Below are 26,987 nucleotides of genomic sequence, written 5' to 3' on the forward strand. Positions count from 1 at the left end.
ATAGCCTCACAAGTTACTTCAGGAATGGAAATGGGCAAAACTTGTAGCTATTCTAAAAATAGCAAATGCTGTTTCAGTATAGGTTTAAGCTGTTTGGTAGTGTGTAATAGAGGTTTTGCTGCAGTCTGCTGAAGAGAAAAAAATTATTCAGCTGACCAATCTGTCTTTCTTGCATTATCTGTTTACTTCTCTTCCAGAAGCCCTGTTTTGTAAGTCCACTGCTATAATCTCATTTTAATGTTGCTGATGCACAAAAATGCCCCACAAGGCTTCATAGGTAGCAAATCCAGTATTAGCGTTAGATTTACTTTGTTGTATCCTAACAAAGAAATTCTGTGATCTGTTTCTGTCTATCCTGTCTACTCTAGACTTAGGCAATGATCCCTCTGACTTGCAGGTGTTAAGCAGCCAGTCTCAGCTATGACCTTGGGGATGTCAACCATACAGATGAGCAAACAGTTGAAGGTGTTTTGTGAAAAAAAATTCCCATTCATCTTCCTAGGGGTTAGATTCAGTTCACTGCAGTAGTCATAATAAATTGGTGACTTAAAATAGCAAGGAGCCCTGAATTCAGTATTAAAAGTATGTAAACATCATGCTGTCAGCTGGATGCCTGTCTCCTTGTAAGATAAGAATGGGACTTACTAGAAAAGAAAACTGAAAATGAAAGCAGATCTCCTAACTTATTTTTGGGATTTGCTTCTGCTGGACTCTTTCAAAGAGTTGAGAAAAATGCATGTTCTATAAAGCAATTATAATAGGGGATAATACAACTATGAATTTACTTGAAACATGAAATAAAAGTTAAAATACAATTTTAAATTGTGAACAGTTCTATATTAATGGAGAAGATAAATTCAAATTTTATGTTGGTTACAATTTCAGGATAAATAAAAAATTGAGTCCTTCAGCTTGTACTGATTCAGGTCCTTCATCTTGCAGCAGCTGATTAGCTTCTCAGGAGCTTCTTTGGCTACTGGAGTGATTTCAGGAATGTGATGGCAGCTGCCTGCCCTCTTGCAGGAATCTGTGCTGGTATGTTTTCCTCTTAGCACACAAGTACAGTGCTTTAAAATCCAGAGGGTACTGATGAGTCCTTGGTACCTGCAGGTGCAAGTTAGAGAGCTGACAGGAGGAAAATAGTATCAGGATGGAGAGTCATGATACACAGTCATGATACTCTTACTTCTGAAGCTTAGGTGCTGATATACTGGCACAGTCAGGGGTTCAGCATGGAAGGAGAAACACTTCTGTTGGCTCAAGATCTTAAATTGCCCTCCAAGTATCTATCTGATTGGGCTCACCCTTAAATGGCTCTCGAGGTCCTCTCCTTTTTCAGCTGTTGCATTTTTGTGGGTGGTTCGATTACTCTTCCAGGAAAAGGAGACTCCACTTCTGGCTTTTTTTAAGCCTGAGCCAATTTGAGTCTATATCTGCATCTTCAGTGGTAGCTAACAGGGAGCCTGTATGGCCATGGCAGCCTTGGACCATGTACCCACAATCACGACTGTGGGGCCCCAGGACATCCTAAGAGCAAGCCAGTGAATGGAGTACAAAGCTGTAAGAGCAGAAATTCCTCAAGCCAAGGAGCACTCCAGCCCAGATGCTCAGCTTCTTGCACAGAGTGTCTCCTGTGAAAGCATTCCTCTCTGCCCTGGCTGGTGTAGTTTGTGACTGAGGGATGAGGGATCTTGGTGTGGCACAGGCTCCAGCAGAGCTGTTCCCTCCAGGGGTGTGGAGAGGGAATAGAACTAATTCACATCCTAAGTATGCAGGCTTATAGAAAAAACATTACTCACCGTGTCTCAATTAGATCACAGCTGTGCCTCCTGAAGGGTTTCATCTTGCTTCACTGGTGAGTCAGTCCTGTTTTTCCCCAGCACTGCAAGCGCTGATTGCGGAATGGAAACTTTTTATTCATGGACTGATCTGAAGGTGTTGTTTCCTTTCACCCATGAGTTCCCCAAGGAAAGGGCACACAAACAGAGCAGCTCTTCCCTGCAGCACTGCCCAGGGAAGCCCTTTGTACATCTGTGTGTGCTTGTTCCTCTTTCCCCATGCACAAACTCTTTACAGTGCTCAGGAAAGGTGATGTGAAGTGTCTAGAGGCAAGCCTGGCTTAAGGATGCTGCGTTGTCATTCCTGCATATCTGCTGCAATGTCCCATCCTCTCAGCTCCATCAATAAAAATTCAAAATACTTTTTTTAAGTGATTTTTTTCACTAATTTGGTTCCCAGTGTGTTGCCACAGCTGGCCTTCAAGCTATACCTAAAGGAGCACTGTGCTAGTGTGTGGGCAGGGGATGAAGCTAGAGGTTGAAACATTTAAATCCTCTTTGTCACAGACCCTCCTGTACTTTGAATCTGCTTGTGCCAGTTTTCAATAGCTTGAAGCTTTTGCCTAAACATTCATACCTATTTTACTCTCTCTTTTAAAAATGAAGAGTGTTCCTGGAAATTCAGGCATATTGTTTTCCTTTTTTGGTGCCTAAAATCTGCAGGGAAACCCGTACTGTAAAATCCAGCTTCAAACAGAAGGAAAGTGCATTTATGGTTTCTTGGTATGTGGTGTGCCAGCCACTGGATGTCAGTGCTGCTCCAGTGAGGAAAGGCTCCACTGAGGAAAGCTTTGCCTGCTTCCTTCCCTGAAGATCTGAAGGAAATTAGGCCATTGGCTTTTGTCACTCAAACACCTCAGCAACATTAACATTTCTTGAAAAAAACAGCCACAGAGATTAAAACATTTATTAATTGCACATATCTAAAACAACCACTTTATTTCAAACCTCTAATTCTCAATTCCAGATGAGGAAGAAGATTGTGCACAGGAATTACTGCAGTCTGTCAGAGTTTATGGGCTTATTAGACAGCCCACAGAGTCGGTCTGTGGGCTGTCTAATAAGTGAAATAAAGTGTCTGGAAAAAGCTGGAAGCATGATCTTACTAGAGATATAAATGTAGTGCTTCACTGCTTGTAAAGGGCACATTTAGCAACACCCAATTTGAGGAGATTTAAGTTGGCTGTGTAGCAAAAAGCCTGTCTAGACCTTTGGGTTTATGTTTCAAGACTATATTAAATTTTTGTGGAACTGCAAGAAATAAACAACCAAAAGATTTGAATTCTTTTTCAAGGTTTTGTTTTTGTCCTTGAAGGCACAATGAAACATTGTAGCTGTCCCTCTCTTTTTATTCAGAGATAAGCAAAAAAGTTTCCTAGCTAAACTGCAGCAGGTGCAGTCAGGAGCACAGTGCAAGCTGCCTCAGCTCCTACCTTCTCCTTTGAGACAGAAGTGCAATTCTGCTACCTTTTACATGGAGCTCTTGAAGGGCATTCAGCTGGTATGCTGGTTTTTTTGAAAGTGTAACACCCTGTTTTCCACCTTTTAATGTAACCATATCACCAAAATTAATACTGAGAATATATGTGTGAAGCAACACTGTTCTGTTATAAATCTGTTATGAAACATATTAAATTTTCCTTTTACACAGCCTACTTGACACACCTAGGGAGGGTATCCATTTTATCTCTGCAGATGCTAAGTAAGTTGTTGACAGCTTAAATGCTTGTGCTACAAGTGTTAGTACTGCAACCTGTAATCGGCTGCAATCTTTGAGAGGGATCTGTGGAAGGAAGGCATCCATGGCCTGAACCTTTTAAACAGCCAGTCTAGCATTCTTTATTGGTATACCAATACCAATATAATCATATTGGTAATTATGATTAGCTGCAGCTACTTCAGGCATAAAAACTATTGAGCTGAAGGATTTTAGTCAGTAATTTGTATTTTTAGAGATAGTGCTGTTTCAGAGGTCACTTAATGCACACCTAAGAAATGAAATGCCTCGTTAGATACAATTTTGTTATAGTCTGTTTTGATTCTATAATTTTCTTCTCCCACAGGAACAAAATTAATGGTATATTTCTAGCAATGTCTTTTCTTTTCTGTGAGGTGATAAATGCATATTGATTCATTGAGAAGTGAAATGCATCCTTCACTAGAGAAACTCTTTAGATACCCATGGATCTGTTATGTGAATTCTTTCCATGTTTAACTGAATGTAGTTTTAGAAACTCTAGTTTCTAGAGTTTCTCTGATCTCTGATGAGTAAGGTAATTCTTTTCAAAACTAGCAATGTTTCTGTGCACTGAAGCTTTTTATTGTGTAAAGACAACTATAACTAGGGAAATTTGTGCATCTGTACGTTTAGAAGTTTTTATTTGTCACTTATAATTTCTTAATACATGACAGCTGTCCTTGAAAAGTCAGCATCTCTCTAGTTGAGACTTCATTTGCTGAAAGATGAAAAAAGGAAGGATTTTTCCCATTGAAATCAAAAGTGCCATGTCTCTATGTTTGGTGATAGGAACTATATTATTATAGTTGGAAAAGGGGATAGTGATCAGGTAGGGAAACTTCCAGTTAAGGAAATACTTGGACTGGTTGTAGGGAGTGAACAGTCTCACTTAGGGGTGCAGTTAGGGAAATGGACAATTGCAAATTAAATCCATTGTTGATAAATGTAATTTAGAAGAATTGGAAAGTGTGGAAGGTACTGGAAGTACTCACATTGCTTGTTTCTAGATCATCTCTAACCCCTCAGGAAAAAAGACCTGAATTGTCTGCACTATTTTTGTTTGGTTTTTTTAATCTCTCTCTTTTCTTACATTTTTTTCTCCATGTGTTATATCTTTCAAGGAAGGAGCCCACTGAAAATGGACCAGTCTGCTTTTCTTTTTATTTGACAGTCTGCTTTTCTTTTTCTTTTTATTTGTTTCTGTATCTGTGATGCACTTAACCTGTATTACCTTTTATATCCTGTCTCTCTTAATTCTGAAGGATAGCTGTCAGTGAAGATTTCATTTGCACAAGGATGCTGTTAAGCAGTTCTGTAAAAGACAGTGTGAAAACTAATAAAATCAACTCTTTTTGCAGATGCAAATACTGGCATTATGATGACAACCTGCTCACCTCCAGCGTTGTCATCGTCTTCCACAACGAAGGGTGGTCCACGCTCATGAGGACAGTCCACAGTGTCATCAAGAGAACACCAAGAAAATACTTGGCAGAAATTGTTTTGATTGATGATTTTAGCAACAAAGGTACATTTGGAATATTAACACACTCCTTGTAGAAAGGGAATTTTTTTTTTTATTTTCCTGAAATAGTTTTCTTTTGATTTATTACCTGCCATGGTTTGAGTTGACTAATGAGAGAAAAGATTGCTTCTTCACAGTCCTTTGAGTTCTCTACCACAGTTTTGGGTACTATGCAGAAGAAAGCTGGGATAGCTAGTATCTCTCTTAGCTCTTGTGCAAACAAGTAGTTTGAAGAGTATCAAAGGGGTTAAGCCTGTTAGGAGTAACAGGCTTCCTTTATTGCGTAAGGTAATACAGATGTCTCTTTTTTTAACTATGATAAAAACTTACCTAGGCTATCAAATTATCCAGATTAATTTTCAATATCTTTTTCATTTCTAACATCCTTTTTTAATTAAATATCAGATTAAGCTGCTTATTGTTTCTTATTGAGGGAAGAAAGCTTTTAAGAATTTGAATATGTTTTAATTTCTGCCTTTCTTTGAGTCCTGCCAACATAAGTCCAGAGATTTTCTTCTTTCTTTGTAATTTACGTTCTGATCCTGGTTTATTGTCAGGATGCATGTACTTGCCTTGTAAATGTAAGCATACACTGTTTTGGTTTTTTGCTTTCATGGTGGTATTGTCAGCATTAATGCAATACAAGGTCAAATACAAAGAGGAACTGAAAGTGGTCTCCTAGAGATAGAAACTGATTGAGACAGGGGAAAACAGACTGTTTTTCTACTTGAAACAAATTTCAAAATAGTGCATCAAAGCTGCTCTTTCTGAGCAGCTAAGATTTTGTTGCAGCATGGTTCTTGAAGAGATATTGACAGAGAGAAAGAGGAGACACATAAATAAAAATATGGTTTTGACTGTGTGGGATAACAGCCTCTTCCAGACAATGTTGGTGATGGCTGTGAGCAAAGGCAAGTTTGGTCAGGGGCACAGGATACTCTCATCTTTGTTTTCACATGGATTGTGTAGTGGCATAACAAACAGATGACTGTTCTGAAACTCTCCTTTTTATTAAATGAACTGGGCTTCTTCCAGTTCCAGAGCTGTTTTCTATGGGTGTATTCACTATAAATTTTAAAAATTATCTCATCACATAGCTGAGGTAGCCTTTTTTGAGTATAAGCCACTATTAAAAATAGTTATTGTGTTTTATTTTTTGCATCATACCTGTAGGTAGGTAGGTATCATTTTGTTTGTTTTCACAGGAGAGGGCAAGTTACCTGTATTATAAACTTGACTACATTTGGCTTAGTCAAATAAAGATGCTGAGTGCTAAATTATAGTCTTCTGTATCCTTTAACAGCTGTTGAGAATTTGGCTTAGATATACACACATGCTATAAACCAAAAATATTTTCTCTCCTAAGGGATATGATTTTAATAATTCAGTCAGCAGACATATGCTGTGTTTTAGCTTTTCAGCTAGGATCACAGCTTTCCTTCAGAGCTGTTCAAGGACTGATTTAGCTGTATAAAGTAACTGTGACACTGGTTGTGTCTAGAATACTTACCAGATTTTTTACTAATGATAGGTCTCAATGTTTGGGTTTCACATGACTTGTAGCTGACTCTGTCCCAGAGTATATGTAGTTCATGGAATATGTTTGTCTGATGTAGAACTTGTACTATTTTTCCAATACATGACATTTGTTAAACAAAAGCAGTATTTTTAAAGATTTTTTTTCCTAATACAGAACATTTTTGCTTTGTTTATAAATGAATGGTTAGCAGACACAGCTAGCCTGCACCTAAGATCCAGCAGACCCTTGACTCTATATTTCTCACACTTCAATTTCCCAGATAACTTTCTTAAATCAGAAAATTCAATAAAGAAAGCTCAAGGTGCAGTTTTCTCAGGTATGGGTGGCTGCTAAGACAAGCATGGACTGGAATTACTCTGAACACCTCACTGCAATTGCACTAGTTCACCATAATAATTCTTCAAATTGCTTTAGGCTATTACTTGGTAAATATAATTAACTTAATTTCATTAATTCAGTTTATGTTCTAGATGAAAAATGGCCAAGAGAGCAGAATCTTGCTCTACTTCTTTCTCCTTAGAGAGAAGGATGAGCTAGTATGGGCTGCAAAGCATGCCAAGCTGCCTGAAGAGTTCTCCAGTTGTTAGGAGAGCTGCAAAATACAAACACTCTTAATCACAGCAGAGCTTCTAGTAGCTTTTTGCTTTTTCAGCCAGAAGAAAAGTCATGCTGACAGCACAGATACAGGATTTTCTTCTTCCCCACCTGCTTTCAGGCTGCACTTCATGTCTGCCTTTCCACCCAGCAGACCACCTTCTGCTCTTGGAGCCACACACGCTGGGTTGGCTGGATGTTTGCTCATGTAAGAGTGGCTGTCCTTATTTCTTAGCTGCCACCCTCTCAAGTGACATGAAATTAAAATGGGGCACAGCAGTTGCAAACACTTCTAAAGGCTGGCTCCTAAAAACCCCTGCCTGTCCTTCCTTACGAGAAATCCTGTTTCATCAGAAGAGGGTTACAGCTGCATAGAAGCTTATATATGTTGTGTCTTACAGGGAGGAACAGTTGCATTGCTTGGAAAATGGCCTTTTCATTATAATTCTTAGTATAAAGTCAGTTGGGAGCAGTACTTTTGCTGAATGACACTCTTTCCTTTATCTCTTCTGCAAACAGCAGGGTTTGACTGTGGAGAACTGTGCAGAGATACGTGCTGATTTCTACTCTGGTGTTTTTTTTCTTTGTCAGAGCACAAAGAGAACAGTAACAAGAAAATTGCCAAGCTAATTGAATGATTCTATCTCCATTTTCTATGGAGACCTCTGTATTAATTCATGTTAGAGTCCAAGATATGTTGCAGCAATTTCTACCACAGTGTCAATGAGGCCAGGCAGTTACACATGAGGTTTTGGGGCTTTTTTCCCCAGTTTTTCTTCTATTCTCAGTTGAAGCAGTTTATTCTTCTGTGAATGCCAGCTGTGTGAAGGAAACAGCTGTTCTGGAAGGGCAATGAGAATTCATAAAACTATATTTTCTAAAGCTTCCTACAATTACAGTTGTGTGTATAGGTCTCCAGCACTTGTTATGTATTTTGGCCCCAGCTTGCTTGTTTTCTGAAGCACAGAGGCCAATATCTCATCTGGAACTGCTTTTGTAGCCCATGCACCTGTAAAGGGTGGCTGTGAGGTAAAAAATACCAGTGCTCCTAGTAGCATTTAAAGGCTTTGTCTAGCTTTTGTGTTCACTTATATGTTCTTTATTGTTTCCTGTGTTTCCACCTGATGCAGCATCCCGGGAGATAACCAAAGGGGAAGTAATGAGCATGGGCAGGCAGCAGTATTTTTGTTAACCTCTGTAGTGGTGCTTGCCATGGGGAAACTGAAGCAGTAATCAGTGCTTGTGTTGGAGCTGAGACCCCACCTCAGCGGTATTACAGCCCAGGGTACTCACAGGCAGGAGGCAGCTGCTCTAGGGAGCACCTCTGATACCTTTTTTCTAGTTCTCAGACTGCTGTCCAGGAGTTGAGGGAGAAAAAACATGCTTTCCTCCTCCTCCTATCTCTTTGTAATCTGCAGTGCCTAAGATCCTTTGGAGAAACCATGTGTTTTTAAAAGACACTGATTCATGCTTTAATCATGCACTTAGACATGAGAGAGGAACTCAAACAGGGGAAGGCCAGATTGATGATTATAATATTTTGAAAGGTAAAATATACATTTTTGAACAAAAACCAGATTGCTGTAAGGCTGTTGACAGATGTCATAAATACACACTCTAGGTGAACAGAATTTAATGCTGGCCAAACAATATTTTTGACTGTAAAAGTATCGGGATTTTTTACACTACTGTCATGCAGGCTTTGTAGTATGGGAAGGAAGAAAATTTCAGCTTTCCTGTGGGAAACAGCACTTGCTGCTAACCCTGGCATGGTTTCAGATAATGGACTGCAAAGTCCTGAGACTTGTACTGCTGAAAAGCTTTACACAATCAATATGACAGGTTTTTACAGCTCCCTGTGAGCCTTACATAGTTGAACGTTTGAGAAGTAAAACATTTGGCTTCATAGGCAGGAGTGCTGGAAATAACTTCAGGTTTTAAATCTTTAAAACATTCCTGACAGTCCTTCTGTAACACATACTTGGAATTTGCAGCATAAATAATGGTGTGGTATAAAGATTCTCTTACTACCACTTCAGGATGACCTCAAAACTCTGTTGATTTTATCCTATAAAAATTTATATCACAGCTATCAAATAATATATTCTCTATTTATTACATGGCATGTTCTTCTGTACAGCATATGTGATAAAATTGTTCTTTCTCTAGTTTGACATTTGTGTAACCTTGAAGTTTTCCTAATGCACAAGGATTTACAAAAGAAATTCTTAAATTGTGTGGGAAAGGAGAATACATTAAACTTGGTTGAGAAAACTTTTTCTTTTATAAAGGTGGAGAGGAAGGATAATAAGAGTATCAAAAGATAGTGATTTCTTTGTTCTTTGGTAGAATTGCTGAATTTTCTATATTGGAAACTTCATTTCCAAGAAACACCATTTCCTTTTCAACTACGTGTAGCTTTTTTTGAAACTATTTTTTAAATACTGCTGACAAGAGTACAAAACCTACTGAAACATAAGTTGTGGAAGTCTCTAGACTTCATCATTTTCATTCAGGTTGCAGGAAGTGTTTCTGCTGAAGTAACCTGATGGAATGTTGCTGCTGAAAGGGACATCCTCCTCTACATGTCCCCCCCATTCTGTTGGATCAGCACTATGCCTTAGGATTTTAGCCTTTATATTTTTCAAATCCTGTACTGCATTAGTGCACAACTCTAAACTCCATTTGAAGTGTTAGTTAATTGTCTTCATTTTTGGTCAGACAAAACAATCCCTCTGGGCCTGAGATTCAAGGGTGCCTTACAGCCTCAGGCCCCAAAAAGTATAAACAGAAGTGAACTGGGGGGGGAGCAAACTGGGGGAATATGACTTCATCACCTGCAGCTGTGATTGGAGGATTAACCCCTGATCTGTAAACGGACCAAACTTGTATCTGTCTGAAAAACTCACGGCCATCATCCACCTTGGGTGTAGCCTCTCTTGGAGGCTTGGGCTGCCCAAGGTGTCTGTATTGAAGGCCTTTAATAAATACCCACTTTGTTCTCTAAGTCTTGCCTAGCCTCTGTTCCAGGCAGCCACTCCCAGGCACCAAGCACAGGAAGAGTGGCAATCGGCCCCTCGGAGCTGGTGCAAAGCAAACCAGTGCAGGGGTGCCTCAGCTGTAGATTAGGTGACTTATTTTGGTTCCCAACTGAGAGAAACTGAAGCTGTAGACAATTCTTTTGAGCCTTTGAGTACAAAAATAGATTTTTAACAAACACAGCAGCTAAATCAGCGCAGCCACATCAGCAGGCACCTGATTACCAGCCTTTCTGCCTTCATGAGTTTTCTCAGCAGAATCATCTGGGCAAAAATGCTAAGCAACACTAGGATCCTTTTCTCAAACAGTGTGGCAGGAGTGTGGTTTCCAGAGAAGTTTGGCCCAGACAAATACAAATCTGCAAATACAAATCTGAAACCATTTAAGCATAGCTCATCTTGATTCTTGTGTGGTTACTCATCCTTTTACTGATGGAAGTCCCTTTAGCTAAAGATTTGTTTTCTTCTCAGTATGATGCACTTCTGGCCCTCCAATTATTCTCATTAATCTCATTAGAAGATCATCCTAAAACCTCCACAAGAGGGAACAGGTCTAGATGAAGGAGAGCAATAATTTGAACATGGTGAGACTCTGCCTCAGGTTTCCAGATTATTAATAGACTCACAGAAAACTTTGTGAGGGTGAAAGTGAGTGAAGGGAAATGTTTGACTGAAAAGTGGTGCCTTCAGCTGTACATGTGACATCATCTGATGAGGAAAGATGTGTGCTGAAGTGTAGACACTTCTCTGGGTGCTTGGAATGCAGATGAAAAGCTGAAAGCCACTCTGTGATATGTACAAGTGAGTGTGGGTTGTCCACCCAGCTCCCTGAGGTGTGGCCAACCCCTTCAGCTGCCGTTTCTTCAGATGTGCCAGACACAAACCTGTGCCATGAGGTCAGTGGTCTTGATCTCCTCAGTTTTAGTGTTTGTGAGTAGTTGAATTAAAGTTCTTGTAAATGTCTGTAGATATTTTTGGTTTATATTAAGAGAACAAAACTCTTTATTATTAAACCTCCCCAATTTTTTTTTCTTTGTTATCTGATAGCACACTTACAAGAGAGGCTGGATGACTACATAAAGCAGTGGAATGGCCTTGTAAAGGTATTTCGAAATGAGAGGAGGGAAGGTTTGATCCAAGCTAGAAGCATTGGAGCCCAGAAGGCTAAACTTGGACAGGTAGGAGCCAGTTCACTCACAAGTCTGTTTTTTTTCTTTTTGGGGGGGAAGGGTTGTGGTGGCTCCAATAGACATGTGGAAATTATTGATATTGTTTTAAGAAGAGATTCATTTTACTCATTTAATCTTCATTTTCTTGTTTATAATATAAATGTTTCTCAATGTAAGGAAGCTTAATTAAGTAACAATGTTGTACACAAAAATATAAGTTACTTCTTTTTTTTCTTCTTTCAAAGGTTTTGGTTTACCTTGATGCCCATTGTGAGGTGGGAATTAATTGGTATGCACCACTTATAGCTCCTATATCTAAGGACAGGTAATGTTCTCCTGTTACTTCCAGTTTCTGGCCTTTTAGAAAGTAGAAGTCACAGTAATAATCTTCACTTTTCAAACTGCAGTCGATATGTTTTATATCTATATCAAGCTACATCAATATTTTCCATGTGATGATTATATTATCTCCCAGCATAAAAGATACATAATGAGGAAGGAATATAGTCAGGAAAATTAATCTCCAGGCAGTTTATTTTAATAGGCATACTGAATATTTTGTCTAGTGCAGATTATATGTAACTCTTGTCTTTTACAATGATCCGAGGCACTGATTTTGAAATGTTCTAGCTGAATAAGGAGCATGATTGAACAAAATAACAAAACTGTGGCTTTTGGTAGAGAAAAAATAGCAATAAATGTTTTGATTTAATGGGAGTTTAAAGCCTCTGTGATCTCAAGAGTTTATGACTTTCTCATCTTTGGTCTTGATGTCTGGTCTTATTTGTTTCCTCTGAAGTGCTTTGGAGCATTGTCTGCATCAGAGTGAGGCCAGGCTTGAGCTGTCTGTGCCACTGACCCAGGCACTTGCTGGGAGTCTGTGAGGGGTGCCAGAGGAGAGACATGCCCAGGGCTTTCCTTCCTTCCAGCTGTTGAAATGTTGTTGTTGCTGGGTGCTACTGCACTCTTGGCTTGTGTGGTCAGTGCTATGTGTGTTTAGGAAACCATGTACAGGATTAAACTCTTTAATCCCATAAAATAGCTCCTTAATCCTAAAAACTATTTGTTAACCTGCCATGCTACCAGAATTCTCTTGAAGAATTTGGGTTTGTGTGTTTTAAAGGCTGTAACTAAACCAAGACTAGGGAGAAGATGGAAATGCCTTTGTGCTCCCATTGAGTGTGTATTGCTGTTTCACACAAGAAAGACTGGTGAGAAGAGGGGGTTTTAGAGACATCCTCCAGCACTGCCCACAGAGGGGAAGGCTGCAGGATGATGACCAGAGGTGCTGAGACACACAGTGCCAGCAGACAGTGCTTGGCAGCCTCCTTCCATGCCCTGGTACCCAAGGTGCAGCCTGCTGCTGCTTCTGCCTCAAAGAACAGTAAGGTGTTAGCATGTCTCTTCCCCCCTGCCTTTTCTATCTCTTGGAGCTTCATTTAAAAAGGTGGGAGTGCTCCAGCCTGGGTCACTGGGAAAACTCATTTGAAAAATGTGGGGAGAAAAACAAGATAATGTCTTTTCCTTGGTGAATGTTGTGTGTGATAGATCACAATGAGGAGAGTATTACAAATCAACCAGGAAGAATTCTACTGAAAACTGCTTCTAGGAGAGCACTAGTAATGTTTTTTTATCCTTAGAGTTTGGTGGGTTTTTTCAGGGCATTTGAATAGGACAGTATAATGAAAATCTGTGTTAACACTAGTAAAAGCTATGTGTTTATCTTACTTGTTGACAGCTAAGATCTGATATGAATAGAAATTACAGGAAATAACTGTACTGTGAGAACCCTGGCCTCATGAGGGCTCCTCTGTTTACTCCAGCAGTGCTTTATTAGAAGACTGGTATCAAGAATTCCACATAAAGAAAAATGTACTGATAAAACAATTGATATATTAGCATCTCAAACATAACTTTTCTGGTTTTAGAACATCTTAAAACAATGTAAAGAAAAGACCATCTCTTTTTTCTTCTATTGAGGCTTCATTTTTTTAATAGTGTGTTCACAAGTGACTTTTTATATACAGTGCTCTATGTACTTAATTAATGGTGTACATTTCAGATTAGACAGATTACTCTTCTGAAATTGTATTTTGCTCTTTCTTTCCCTTCTATAAATGTTTCAGAACTACATGTACTGTACCTCTAATAGATTACATAGATGGGAATGATTATTCCATTGAGCCACAACAAGGTGGGGATGAAGATGGTTTTGCCAGAGGGGCCTGGGACTGGAGTTTGCTATGGAAACGAATTCCGTTAAGCCACAAGGAAAAGTCCAAACGAAAACATAAAACTGAGCCTTATCGGTAAAGAGAGCTGTTTACCTACTGTGAATCCTAAGGAATGATTGTCTAAACCCTGTCCTTTTTCCCTCCCCCCTGTCTCCCCACGAACCTCGGCGGGCGCACGCGTGCCCCACGCCCTGCCCGTAACTGCGCCCGGCCACCCGCCCGCAGAACCACATGCACGGTGCCGCTCATAGATGTCATAGATGGCAACACTTTTAAGATTGTGCCACAAGGGGGTGGTGACGAAGATGGGTTTGCTAGAGGAGCGTGGGATTGGAGTATGCTATGGAAGAGGGTTCCCTTGACCAAGAGAGAGAAGGAAAGCAGAAAGACAAAAACTGAACCGTATCGGTAATCACTAAATCACTTACCCGTTTCTTTTTTTTGTTTCTGAAGTCAATATTGATCCACTAAAACTTGCATGTACTTCTAGCCTGAGCACCTTCACTTTTCTAACCACACTAGCTGCTTTGTTTAGTCAGACCTGTTTGCCACAACTGACTATTCGCTCAAAATATCTTTGCTACCTTGTGTTGCCTCTCTGGTCCTGCTCTTGTGTGGTTAATAGGGTGCACATTAGAATTTCTGGGTTCTGTTTGGCAAAATATTGTATAATTGTATATTTCCCTTTGTTGCCGAGGAAAACTTTAATAAGCTGTGATATTTTTTTCAAGCACTGTTGGAAACAGCAGTGCTTGTTTAACAATTTGGTTTGAAATAACGAGCATGCTGGAAGTATTTCTGATAGATGGTAATGCATAAAATCTGTAGCCTGCTGTCATGGCCTGATGCATGCATACAGCTGGAGGATTATGCATGTGTATCAAAAAAAATCCCTTTTGTCATATATCTGCCACTTGCTTCACAATGGATCACATCTGACAAAGAAGCATACTGTTTAAGAATCTTGGCTAGATATTTCCAAAGAATTTTAATTTAATACACATACCATTAAAAAAAAAGGAAGAAAGATAAAAACAGCACCTTTTATTATGGGAAAATTACAATAATTTTCATGGAATTTCTGCCTTTTTATTATGCTTTGTAGTGGGATATGTTTTCTTCCCAGAAAACAAAAACTGCCTAGAAACCCTAGCTTAGAAACTATGGTTTCTGGATGGGTTTGCAATACTGGGAGACTGTGGTTCTGCTGGTTTTTTATTACTTTCCCTTTCACACTTAACTAATCATTTTACTACATTTGAAAGCAATCTTCACCTCTTCAGAATCTAATGCCCTCTATTGCTTCTATATATGATTCAAACATCGTAAGAACTGATGTTGGTAGTTCCCTATCCCCACCCATGATTGTTCTTTGCTAAAATGGCAACACATGCAAGCAAGTTATGAAGCTTTGATATGTTTTGTATACAGTTTAAATAATACCATTTTCTGATGAGGCTGTCCACATTGGAACTTTAATATTCACTTAGAGGGGGATAAACTATTTCAAACATTGCTGTAGTGTTCTGTGTTTACCATCCAAACAGGTCTTAAAATCGTTTAAACTGTTCCCAGAAACACAGAACACATGTTCTCAGAATGTTTTAAAAGATGACTTTATTTTCAATACCTTCAGATGTACAGTGCTTCCTTTAAAAAGAGACATGCCCTGCATCTGTTTGTCTCTAGGCTGTGTGCCTTTTCTTGCAGCAGTACCAAGGCAAGTAATACCAAGTAAAAGTCTTGCTGAAACCATAGCCAGGATTTCTTAGCTTAAAAAGAAAACATAAAGATCCTCAACAGCTTAAAGCAGCAAGGAAACGTTTTTGTAACGTGAGAATTGCCCCAGGACTGAGTCATTCTTTCAGTAACAGTGCTTACCTCTTTGTATCCTATGAAGTAAACTGCCTAGCTTATGTGGCTTTTACTGTGTTCTTTAACACACTTGGCAGCATCTTGGAGGCCAAGCCTGAAACTGCAGTATCTGAGGCTTCTCCACTTGCCAAGTCTTTATGGTGCTGAGGAAAACCAAAAGTGCAGGAAAGCTGTGGTGCTGTGCTGTGCAAAGTGCTTTCCCCTGCTGTGTCTTCTGGCTTCTTAACCCCTGGATGCAAAAGCAGTGTTGGAGGAAAATACTGCAGGCAGCAAGTAGAAAGGGACATGTAGCAGTACTTTGGCATGTGATCACCTAATTTGGACAGCAACTAAACTGATAATTAATTATGCTGAGAGTCAGCACACACACCCAAGCAAAGCAAAACAAGGAATGAATTCACTGCTTCCCATGGGCAGGCAGGTGCTCAACTGTCTCCAGGACAGCAGGGCCCCATCACATGCAACAGTGACTTGGGAAGACAAACACCATCACTCCAAACATTCCCCCTTCTTCCTCCAATTTTCATATGTTGAGCATGATGCCACATGGTCTGGAATATCCAGCCAAACTGTGGTCAGGAATATCCGACCAAACTGTGCTCAGTTTGGGTCACCGGTCCTGGCTGTGTCCCCTCCCAGCCTCCCATGCACCCCCAGTCTCCTCCCCAGCATGGCAGGATGAAAAGCAGAAAAGGCCTTGGTTCTGTGCAGCCCCTGCCCAGAAATAACAAAAACATCTCCCCATTATCAGCCCTGTGTTCAGCTCAAACCCAAAACACAGCCCATGCCAGCCACTGGGAAGAGACTTAACTCCACCCCAGCCAAAACCAGCACAAGCTGTAATCCAGACCACAGCATCTTTTTGACACATTAAAACTTGCTAATTGAATCATGGCATATGGGAAGGGATTTACAAAGCCATTAAAAGGAAGAGGGTAACAGCAAAAAGACTAAACCAAAATGGAAACCTTGGACTACTTCATCTAGACCCTCTTTAAAATTTTACCGAGTATAGTGTAAAGTGTCTCCTAATAGGACAAAAGGAGCTAGAAGATCAAAAAGCTGGAAAAACTCTGTTACTTGTTTAATAGACAATGAGTTTCAATGTGGCAGCTCTTCAGACCATAAACCTGTTTGCAGTTTCATATTATCTCAAAAACTAGAAAAAATTTTAAGAGAGAAACATCTCATCACACTGATTCTCATCTTGTTTTTTATTTTAATAGAAGGATGTTGACTGCCTGAATGGAAAATTCAGACCAAAATTTTCTATAATCAAATTCATTAATTAAATAAATTACTTGTAGAAGAAAACTCACAACATAATAAGAAACTGTGACCTCACTAAAAATTATATAGATGCCACTTCAGAAAATTGCTGCAAGCTGATGACAAAGCTTTATGATTTTTCAGTGTATTGCCATTTACCTGATCTTTACTACATGTTAGCTGAATTGCTTTCTTCCCTAAAGCTTTCTCTGAGTGCTATTGTTTCCTTTTGGAAGAAGGAGTTACACTGTCTTCCTCTTCGCAGGTCCCCTGCAATGGCTGGTGGATTGTTTGCCATTGAACGAGATTTCTTCTTTGAGCTGGGTCTCTATGATCCAGGGCTTCAAATCTGGGGTGGTGAAAATTTTGAAATTTCTTACAAGGTAACACCAATATTTGAGAATTAATTCAATTAGATAGATTTTTTTTTTTCTGTAAATACTTCTGTTTGGAGTTTAGACAGACCTACCTCTTCCCCATGAAGCCCAGGTTTTGATATGAGGAGATGTGACAGAGATGTGTCTCCTCAGTGTTTCCTTGTGGACTTTGGGACAGAAGTGTTCAGAGAGGTGGCTTTGTGCTGAAACTCAAATGATGCGTAATCTAGGTTTTGTAAACAGTTTGGGATTGCACCCCTAATTGCCCAAATATCCAATATAAAACCAGACTGGCAAATTTTATGGGAGGAAACTGAATGTTCTCATAGTGAGTATAGAAAAAAAATTTCCAACTAAAGCAGTATTAGAGAACAAGTAGTCCTCATAGTCCTCAGCTTATGCATGTGCACTTGGAAAGTATATAATGGTGCAACAAAAAGTGATCTGCTTCCTCCCTGCCGTTTTTGTGAGTGAAAAATTATTTCATATGCTTTTCAGCATTTCAAGAACTTCTTCATAAGAGAAGTCTTCACAATTGAAATACTAACTGCATAATTCATAATCACAGGGAGGATTTTACTTTCACTCCTAGGCATATGCATGCTCTTCAGTTTGCAGGAAACACAAGATGATCCATTAGCTTCTTGTTGCTTCAGTATTTGTAATGACACAAGTGCAGGCAGCAGGAATCAGGCCCGATGAACAGAGCAAAGTGAAGATGTCTTATAGCCTCAGCAGCAATCTGTGAAACCGTAGCTGAATTTTACAAAAAGTACATTCAGAGCTCCCTTAGTTACTCTTGCTCTGAGTTCTTTACTCTTAATAACAGTGGAAAACTTTTCATGAGTTAGAGGAAAGCCCTGAGTGCACTTGCTCAGCTGTAAATCCATATGCAAAGGGTATTTATTGAAGGTTATGCACACAGGGTCTTTATCCATATAATTCTCCATCTTGCTTAGATCAAAATCATGACTGAAATTACTTACAGTAATTCTGTGATTGAAATGCTCATTATGTAGACACCTCCAAAGTGGCTTCATGTAGATCACAACCAATCTTCAGAAGAGCTAAACATTTATCAGCCTTGCTCACTCCTAGATAGCAAATAAAATTAATATCCTTGCATACCTGAGGAGGTTTTTTGATGAAACTTTGGAAAATTAATATCATGATGCAATGAAGAAAGTAAGATACTCTGCCCATCTTTCCTGGTACTGGTAAATCATATGTTTAATCTGGAATTTAGAATAATTTGAAACATTCACAAGGTTTGCTTGAATTAGAATTTGGTGCTACAATTAAACTTCTCCAAACTAGGAGCAACTAAATTCTGATTTAAGTATATTTTCTTTTCCCCATTAAGGGATTATCAAAAGATACGTGGGAGTGGGGGAATTTCAGAATGGTATTTTTTTATTTTCAAATAGTTCAAATATTTTTTTATTTTCAGCTACTATACTCAAATAAATATCTGTTTCTGCTTGGAGCAATGAGTTACCTAACACATCCTTACCTCCTACTAATATTGATTAAGAAAAACTTAAATGTGAATGGGCATCTAACCAAAACCCATCTTAATGATGGCATGTGAATTACTTCAATAAAATCAAAATATCAATAATTCTGTCATCATAAAAATTACCCAGTTCCTGATTTTGGGCACTCATTCATTACCGTTGCTCTGAAATAGTGATGGAAGGAGATGCCCAACTTTTTAAAAAGCTTTTTTAAAAATTGCTTTAGTTGAGTAACTTCCTGGCTGAGTTGAAAGTGTATTCAGTATACCTCTCATTTCAAAGACCTATTTTCTTTATGCTTACATCTGGAGCAAAAAATATGTAAATATATGATAGTATAGTAAGAAATGCAGCTGACATTTCTTCCATAATTTATTATCTGTCTGTCTTAAATTCCTGTGCATATATATTAATAATACCTTTGTTTTACCTTGTAGATCTGGCAGTGTGGGGGAAAGCTGCTCTTTGTTCCCTGTTCTCGTGTTGGACACATCTATCGTCTGCAGGGCTGGCAAGGAAATCCACCCCCTGTGTACGTTGGCTCTTCTCCTACATTAAAGGTACAGCTCTAAAGCAACCTGGAAGGTGGTTTTTGATTTCAGATAAGAACAGTTTTAGATAAATGTGTATAAATTACCAGTAACAGTTTAGAGAGCTCTTCATCCAAAGGGATTTAGTATCTTAAGCTCAGATGGTCATTCCCACAGGAGAGAAATCACTGTTGTTAAGAGTAGAGAATCCTGGAACCTATCTTCTTGCTCTAAAGCCTTGCCCCACTATCTTTGAGGCACAAAAGCACTTCCTCTTACTTAATGTCAGCACCTCCAGCCTTTGCTGCGCTGTGCCCAAGTGTGTATGAACAATGCTAGTAACTACAGCACACTCCTGGAGATGAAGATCATGGGTTTGAAATCCCCTTTTATCTTGATAAAGACAGGTATGATTCTAGGCCAAGTTAGTGAACTCTGGAATCTAGCATCTCTCAGACTTTTGTGTCTGCATTTTTTAATTAAGAAGCAGTAAATGACACCTGGGAAGATGGTATGCTCTGCCCTACATCATGAGGCTTTGCAGCTCCTCAGGTACACTGCAGATTGTAGAAGTGTTATTTAAGCCCTGAAATTAAAATTAGACATCAATTCCAGAAAGCAAATGAGCCAGCTCTGTATCTGAAGAGAGAATTTGAATCAAGAAAAACTGTTTATATCAGTTTTCATCTGCCAGCAGGGAGAGAGACAACCCTCCTGTTAAGTTTTTCTATTGCCCAGTTTAGGCTTTCTCTTGGGCTCAGTTCTGGCCATCAGTAAATCCCACTCTCAAAGACCCAGCTCTTTGTAATTAATTCCAATCCCAGAACAATCTTCCTAGACAATGAGTACCTGTAGGGTTATAGAGTATGGCTTGAGCCAGCCTAACAGTTAGTTCCAAAGGCAATGTCCCAGCCTAGCTGAATGGTAAAAACTATCCTGGCATACACATCCCCACAGCCCCCAAAAAAGTCCCGCGTTAGTAATGTGAGTTGATTAACATTTTGGTGAAACAAGGACTGGGACCAGTACAAGGGAGCCCAGGGGGACATATCTGGGGTTAGAGACAGAGGAGTGGGCAACAGGACAGCAAATGATTGGTCTATTGCTCAGTGCAGGCAAGATGCTAGTTTGCCTTGTCTGAAGTAATAAAAATCATTTTAGTGTTCTTAAAAGATGATCAAAAATATTTGTTGAATATCTTAACACCTTACATGAGTCTGCTGGCCTGCTTACTGAATATAAAAAGCACTGCTGAGTGTTCTTAAATATTAAGTTCCATCTCTGTACAAGGCAGGATGTAGAAATAGCTTTTCCCCCTCTTCAGGCACCCTCCTGTCCTCACAGTAAATGTCCTTTTTTATAGCTTTGTTCAGTTTATGCCAGATGTGGATTAAAGTCTGAATAATTTGTGCCTTCAGTCAAATCTTTTAAGACTTTTTAACATAGGTAATTAACACTAGAAGAATTTAACAAAGTGAGGCATCTAGAATGTGTGCATTCTATATAGAGATAGGAGTCATCAAAGAGAATAAGAAAGATGTGAGGGAGAGGCTTGTTACCAAGTGAGCTATCTGATTTTCCCCCTTCTCCAAGTAGCCGACCCATTTAAGACTGAATTTTTTTCCCTGTTAGTGGACCAATGCATATCATTCTCTTCATTCAAAATTGTAGAAGGTGAATAGAAACCATGAATTACAGTTCTAACAGAAGCAAATAAATGCAACATGTTGTTGCACCCATTACTGAAAAGTCTTCATTTTCAAAGAAACAATCTCTAATCTTAGAAAAAGACTTTGCACTCACATTAAGCAGCCCAATTTAATTTGCTGGCTTCAGTCCTAAACTATCCCTTGAAAATAATGTTCATGTGTCTTGTATAGTGTGCTGATAGTGACAGATTATTAATGCTGTATAACAATACTATGCTGTCACTTTCTAAGAGGATAAATCCTTAAATGTCTGTTATTAACAAGGAGTTACTTCTGGCCTGTTTTTGTGTGCTTTGAGGTCACAGCAGTGTCTTTATTCTTCACAGAACTATGTCAGGGTTGTAGAAGTGTGGTGGGATGAATACAAAGATTACTTCTATGCCAGCCGGCCGGAGACAAAGGCGCTGCCCTATGGAGATATATCTGAGCTGAAGAAATTCCGTGAAGATCACAACTGCAAAAGTTTTAAGTGGTTTATGGAAGAAATAGCATATGATATAACTTCTTATTACCCCTTACCCCCCAAAAACGTGGACTGGGGAGAGGTAGGTACACCTATGTATTTTAGGAGCTTTTTTAAAAAAACTATGAATTCAAAAGGAAGCAATTGTGACTTGCCATGTGAACAGGCTATTTGATTACTTCTGTACTAAGCTATATGATAGTAACCAGAGAGCTATAAAGATGTAACCCAGGAAAAAAATTATATCTACTTTTGCAGGTGTGATTTTTTAATTAGTTCCACAGATCCTTGAAGGATAATTTATGTCTAGTCCTGTCCAAAGCACTTTTTTCTATAATTAGAATTTAAGTTTTTTCAAAAGGAAAACATTTGAATCCTGCATATAGGAGTATTGGTGAAGATTGATCAGTGAAAATATCTTTTGTGTGAAGGCCTAGAGAACAGATCATTAAATCCAGGTGGAGTTCATTCTGGAGTTCATTCTGCCTGTGTTTGCTAGACTGGGATGTACTCATACATTCACAGCCTCAGCTAGACCCTTACCTGCATGTAATGATTTTATATGATTCTGTCACCATTGTTTCCAACATCAGTGTATACAATTATGACTTCACTAAATTAAGAATGTGATTGCAAATGCAGCACTTTCGAGTGGTTGGCAGAGGAAGCTGGGATATCACAGGTGAGTGCAGGACTCCTCACTGAACTCTGCCTGTCTCATTCTGGCATTTAGCCCACACCTTGGCAAGCACATACTGCAGGTCTCCTGCCTGCTTTCAGATTCTTTCCCCCTCTGCAACTGATTACTTTTTTGCCCTGTCTCTCCTATTTATTTCACTTTTGCAGACTGTTGAGGGAAATTAAGAGGATCTTCTTACTAGCTGAGGAGAACTCCTGTGTCCCCCCAAATTTAGCAACCTTCTTTCCCAAGATATGATGAATATGATACATGGTTTTGCAACTTCAAAAGCACGTTAGAAAATACAGATCTCTGCTGTCTCCTATCACCGAGCAAGTGTCACCTCTAATTTCTTAATGCTAGAATTAGTGATACAGAGCATGTGTGTGGTGAAAGGGGGTACAAATAATCTTTTGTCTGACAGACCAGATGAATAATGCCACCTTGATTTCTTACCTAAAAGCTAGCACAAAGCATCAGCTACTATATGAGCCTTAGACCTCCTCAGGTGTCTACATAAAGAGTTTGGAAGGGACACTAAATATTGCTGTTCACCAAGGTGAAAGCATCTGAAAAGTATAAAATAAAACTGGTGACCTTGCAGGAAATCATCCCTGATAAAAGCAAGTGGGTCTGGTGAAGCAACAGGAAAATTCTGAGTTCAGAGACTTCTCTGAAGTTTTCTTCTTATGTAGGATAACTAGCACCCTCTTCTTCACAGGCTGCTAGTTATCCTACATCTGAGAAGTCCTGTCCCTCCTCCTCCCATTTGTAGCACCACACTGATTGCATTTCCAAACTCTAGGGTATAAAAGTGTGGGTTCATCTTCCCTAGCAGTCCCTGGAAGAGTCTAAGCTTAGTCCTTCAGACTTTTTCTACCATTACAAAGAAGAAAGAGGCTCTGGCAAAGAAAATAGGTCTGGAAAAAATGTTATTTATGTCATAAAATCTTTGTAAGGCTGCTTGTTGGCCCTTCTGAGAAGGGAGTGAGATAATCAGCAGTTGAGACGTGCCTTATGACAGGACTTCTGTTCTTTATCCCTGTGCCTGTGCCTGTCCCTCATCAATTTTATTTCTTTTTTTTTCCTGTGTAATTGCTGCTGCAGAAGGTCCATCTGAGCAGCTGGGTCAGTGGGCTGTGTCTGGCTGTGGGTAATTGCTGCTGTGCATAACTCCTCTGCATCCTGTTTCTCTTCATCCACAAGTGAGAGCGACTTACCTGAGTTCCTGAGCTTATTTATAAAGACCTAGGAGATGGAACATGCTCTGATAGGAGAGTGCATAAATTAAAATACTTGGCAGTCTTATATTTAGGTGTTATTAATTTGGAATTGAGCTTTGCAGCTCTGGCTTCATCAGCATACTGTGGGTCATAGAAGAGCCTGCAAATTAGCATGGGCAAGTGGAAGCTCCATCTCCCAGAACAGTTAACATCAGTACTTAAATTTCATACACAGGTTTGTCTAATCTCTCTGTCAGATACCTGTTTCTGGTTTGAGAGATAAGTGAGAATTTTCTGAACTCCTTAGTATTTATTTTTCCCTTGAGACTAACTCTGAGTGCAAAACCTCTTTTCCAGATTAGAGGCTTTGAAACCTCTTACTGCATCGACAGCATGGGGCACACCAACGGTGGCTTTGTTGAGCTTGGGCCATGCCACAGAATGGGAGGAAATCAGGTAAGGAGCTTGGAGGCAAGTCTGAAGGAGAATTGCTTGCTGTGGATTGATAACAGGCAGGTTTTCTGTTAAGCCTGTACATCAAGTCACCTAGGTGCCAGCTACAAAGGTGGGAATTAGGGTTTTCTGTGAGCATACTGACATTGCTAAAGTACAGCAGTCTGAAAATACCATTTCAAACATAAATGGTATGAAATTGAAGATAAATTCATAATCCATTCTTCAGGGAAAGTGGTACATGAAGAAGCAACAGTATCACTGCTTCAGCTCTTAGCATTGCTCCTGATTCACCACTTACCCTTATTTAATAATTAATCCTTCAGGAAAAAAAGCTTTACTGAAGCTCAAGTATGTGATGAAGTTGTTTTGGTCCAGGCTAAAACACTTTCATGCAGTAACTTGTCTTCCACTACATTAGAGAAGAAAATGAGCAGAAATTTATCTCTGCTTCATTTACAAATTAATTGACAGAACATAATTACTATTAGAGGGTTGCAATCAAAGCTTTTATTGTGTTTGACCTGTATCTTCACAAATGTGCCCACACTACCACACAGACATGCTGTTCTGTCTTTATATCTTCTTTTCTGGTTGGAAAATTTTTCAGAATTTAAAGTGCTTATTTAAGCGCATGTAAATTTAAACCAGGCAGTTTTTTCATGGCAATCATAAAATTGCATTTAGGATGATGTTTTTAAAAAATCCTATATGGATTAGGTCTTAGTAGCCCCTGGAAATGTCTCTTTTATTCTGATATGTAATGAAAAGGTTCCCTAAACTACTTTTTCTGCATATGCTACCCAAAAAACCCTGTAGCAATTATTCTGTAAGAAGTAGCCAGGATAATTTGTATCTGGATTAATTAGACTGATTTCCTCCATGGGTAAAATGCCAAAGTTTTAGTGTCGTCACATGAAATTACTGTCCAGGATCAAGGACTTGCTATCAGGCAACCCATTATAAAGATAATGGGTTGTTTGGCCATCAAATCATATAAGGGTCTGTAATCAAACACTTTTAGAAGTCTCCTTAATATGAATTCCTTTACCATTTTTGTCTTTCTGGTTAAGTTTCTTGGCCTTCTAAGTCCTAAAGGAAAGTTAACCATGAAATTTAGTATTGTGATAGTAAAGATATGTTATGCAAAATAAAGAACCCTCCTGAAAGACAGGTGTAATAAAACCAGAAAATGTTTTGAATGTTATAATTTCATTGTATTTGCAGTGTTTATAGAATGCTCATTGAGTCAACTGTTGTGAAAATGGCTTTTCTTTCCCGTTAGCTTTTCCGAATCAATGAAGCCAATCAACTCATGCAGTACGATCAGTGCTTAACTAAAGGACCAGATGGATCCAAAATTATGATTACACACTGTAATCAGAATGAATTCAAGGAGTGGCAATTTTTCAAGGTATGCAACAGATATATGGAAGAAAATACACTTTTAGATTTCATAGTGGGTTTTTTTCAGCTTTAAAATTTGTTTTATGTGTATCTGAAATTAAAGATCTGTAACAGGGTTGACTGAATTGAGTAAATTTTTAATGGCACATTCTCAGAAATACACGCATGCTAGAGAAACTTCCTGTAGTGAAAGATCCTTTTATTTAGTGAATCTAGTTGCTGTCTTCTATAGCAAAATCTTTAAGGGAAAGTCCATGAGGCTACATTTGTTGCCACAGAGATATTAGGAGTTAGCACATGTCTCAGAGGAAGCAAAGAGCATGTCCACTCCTAGTGACAGGCTTTATAAAAGCTTTTAGTGCCATCACCCTTTCTGCTTGTATGCTCTGTTTTAAGGAAGTCTCTGCTGGAGTGCATTTAGAAGCTAGGGTCAGTATTAGGTCTCATTTTGGGCAATCTAAATGAAGTGTTTCTCTGTTTAAAGACAAGATATTTTTAAGCCTACATAGAAGCAGGTAAATGTAAGATTACTCTGCCTTTTCATGTTGTCTTTGTCTTCAGTATTTCACTTCCTTTTCGTTAGGCATTCTCTAGTAACAATAACATGCTCTGTTCTTAATCCTGGGTGTGGTGCTGTTACAGTGCTGTTGCAAAATCTATAAATTTTTAATAAGGACTTGGAATGTTGGCTGATGTACATGTGAGGGCTGCTACAACCTATTTAGTTATTATATCTGTAAGTTCTCTATTCATGTAAGTTTTGTTAGTGTTGCTTTAAAAAATGCCTACATTTCTGTTTCTGTTTGTGTCTTAAGAAAATGAGACTGAATAGTCCAGGGGTGACGTTATCCTTGGATATAGTCACATATAGCTTGGTTCTACATCTATGAAACTATTCCATTTTTCTTCAGCTTATATAGCTAGCATATTGCATATTTATTAATTCATTAGCTGGTTATCTGGATTCTTTATTGTTTGTCTGAAAGATGCACAGTTGAGTGCAGTGAAATCTATTTGTTATTCTTTAAGCTACTCCACATTTTCTGGTGTTTGCATAGAGCTAGGAAATATCAGGTACCATAATGCCATTTCCATCCAGCTCAGCTTCCTTGTGCTGGATAGACAGACAAATTTCTTTAAACCTGAAATGTAAAAATCAGTAAGCAGTGGCAGGTAAGGGCCAACTTCAGCTTTAATATTTCAGGAGAATAATATGTAGCAGTTTTTAACTCTCCAGCCATTCTAGTTCATACCAGCATGTTACTTGGCTTCTCTCTAAGAATTTCATTTATGCAAGATCCATTTCCTCTGCACTAGCACTGGTGGTGTAATTGTTTGCTTATTACCACAAGTTAAAGGAAGCTCAGTAAGCACAGTCTGGGTTATAGAACAAAACACTGACTGGCTTCTGGAAGGAAAAAAAGGGAGGATGAGAATGAAAGGACCACCAAGGGTGTGTAACCAAATACCAGGAACTGGGCACACTGCTATGCAATACCAAGGGTATAACTGTTTCTTCTAATGGTGAAGGTGTGAGGAATGAGACACTTATGGACTGTTGAAAAATGTTGTGGCCTTCTGTAAATTAAGGCTGTAAGGAGATTTTATCTGGTTGGTCTGTTGGCTGTCTCTGAAACAAGCAGTGTGCCAGTTTGGTGAGTGTAACATGTGCTGCTTGAGCACTGAGCAGTAGCAGGGATTGAGAACAGGGCTGGTGGTGGTCTGCCTGTTGCTTTTGTTTAGACATCCATTTTTCTCTCCAACTAGATGACCCCCATATTTGGCCACACAGCAGGAGCCAGGTATTGATCT

At 39.1% G+C, this 26,987-nt stretch overlaps 1 protein-coding gene across 2 annotated transcripts in view; it reads left to right on the plus strand.

Moving 5' to 3' along the window:
* The window catches only part of GALNT7 (polypeptide N-acetylgalactosaminyltransferase 7), a 70,943-nt gene that overhangs the window by 40,760 nt on the left and 3,196 nt on the right, over positions 1-26,987 (plus strand). The window contains exons 3-11 of one of the 2 annotated variants that reach the window (XM_066548282.1): positions 4,935-5,101; positions 11,318-11,448; positions 11,685-11,764; positions 13,566-13,748; positions 17,083-17,200; positions 19,149-19,271; positions 21,277-21,495; positions 23,673-23,771; positions 25,054-25,182. In XM_066548282.1, coding sequence (XP_066404379.1) covers positions 4,935-5,101; positions 11,318-11,448; positions 11,685-11,764; positions 13,566-13,748; positions 17,083-17,200; positions 19,149-19,271; positions 21,277-21,495; positions 23,673-23,771; positions 25,054-25,182 — 1,249 coding nt within the window. Of the gene's footprint in view, positions 1-4,934; positions 5,102-11,317; positions 11,449-11,684; positions 11,765-13,565; positions 13,749-13,898; positions 14,082-17,082; positions 17,201-19,148; positions 19,272-21,276; positions 21,496-23,672; positions 23,772-25,053; positions 25,183-26,987 lie in introns of both variants that reach the window. The other variant, XM_066548281.1, reaches the window with a different exon arrangement.

This window comes from Molothrus aeneus, chromosome 4 (genome assembly GCF_037042795.1).
Source record: "Molothrus aeneus isolate 106 chromosome 4, BPBGC_Maene_1.0, whole genome shotgun sequence".
In the NCBI taxonomy this organism is placed as follows: domain Eukaryota; kingdom Metazoa; phylum Chordata; class Aves; order Passeriformes; family Icteridae; genus Molothrus; species Molothrus aeneus.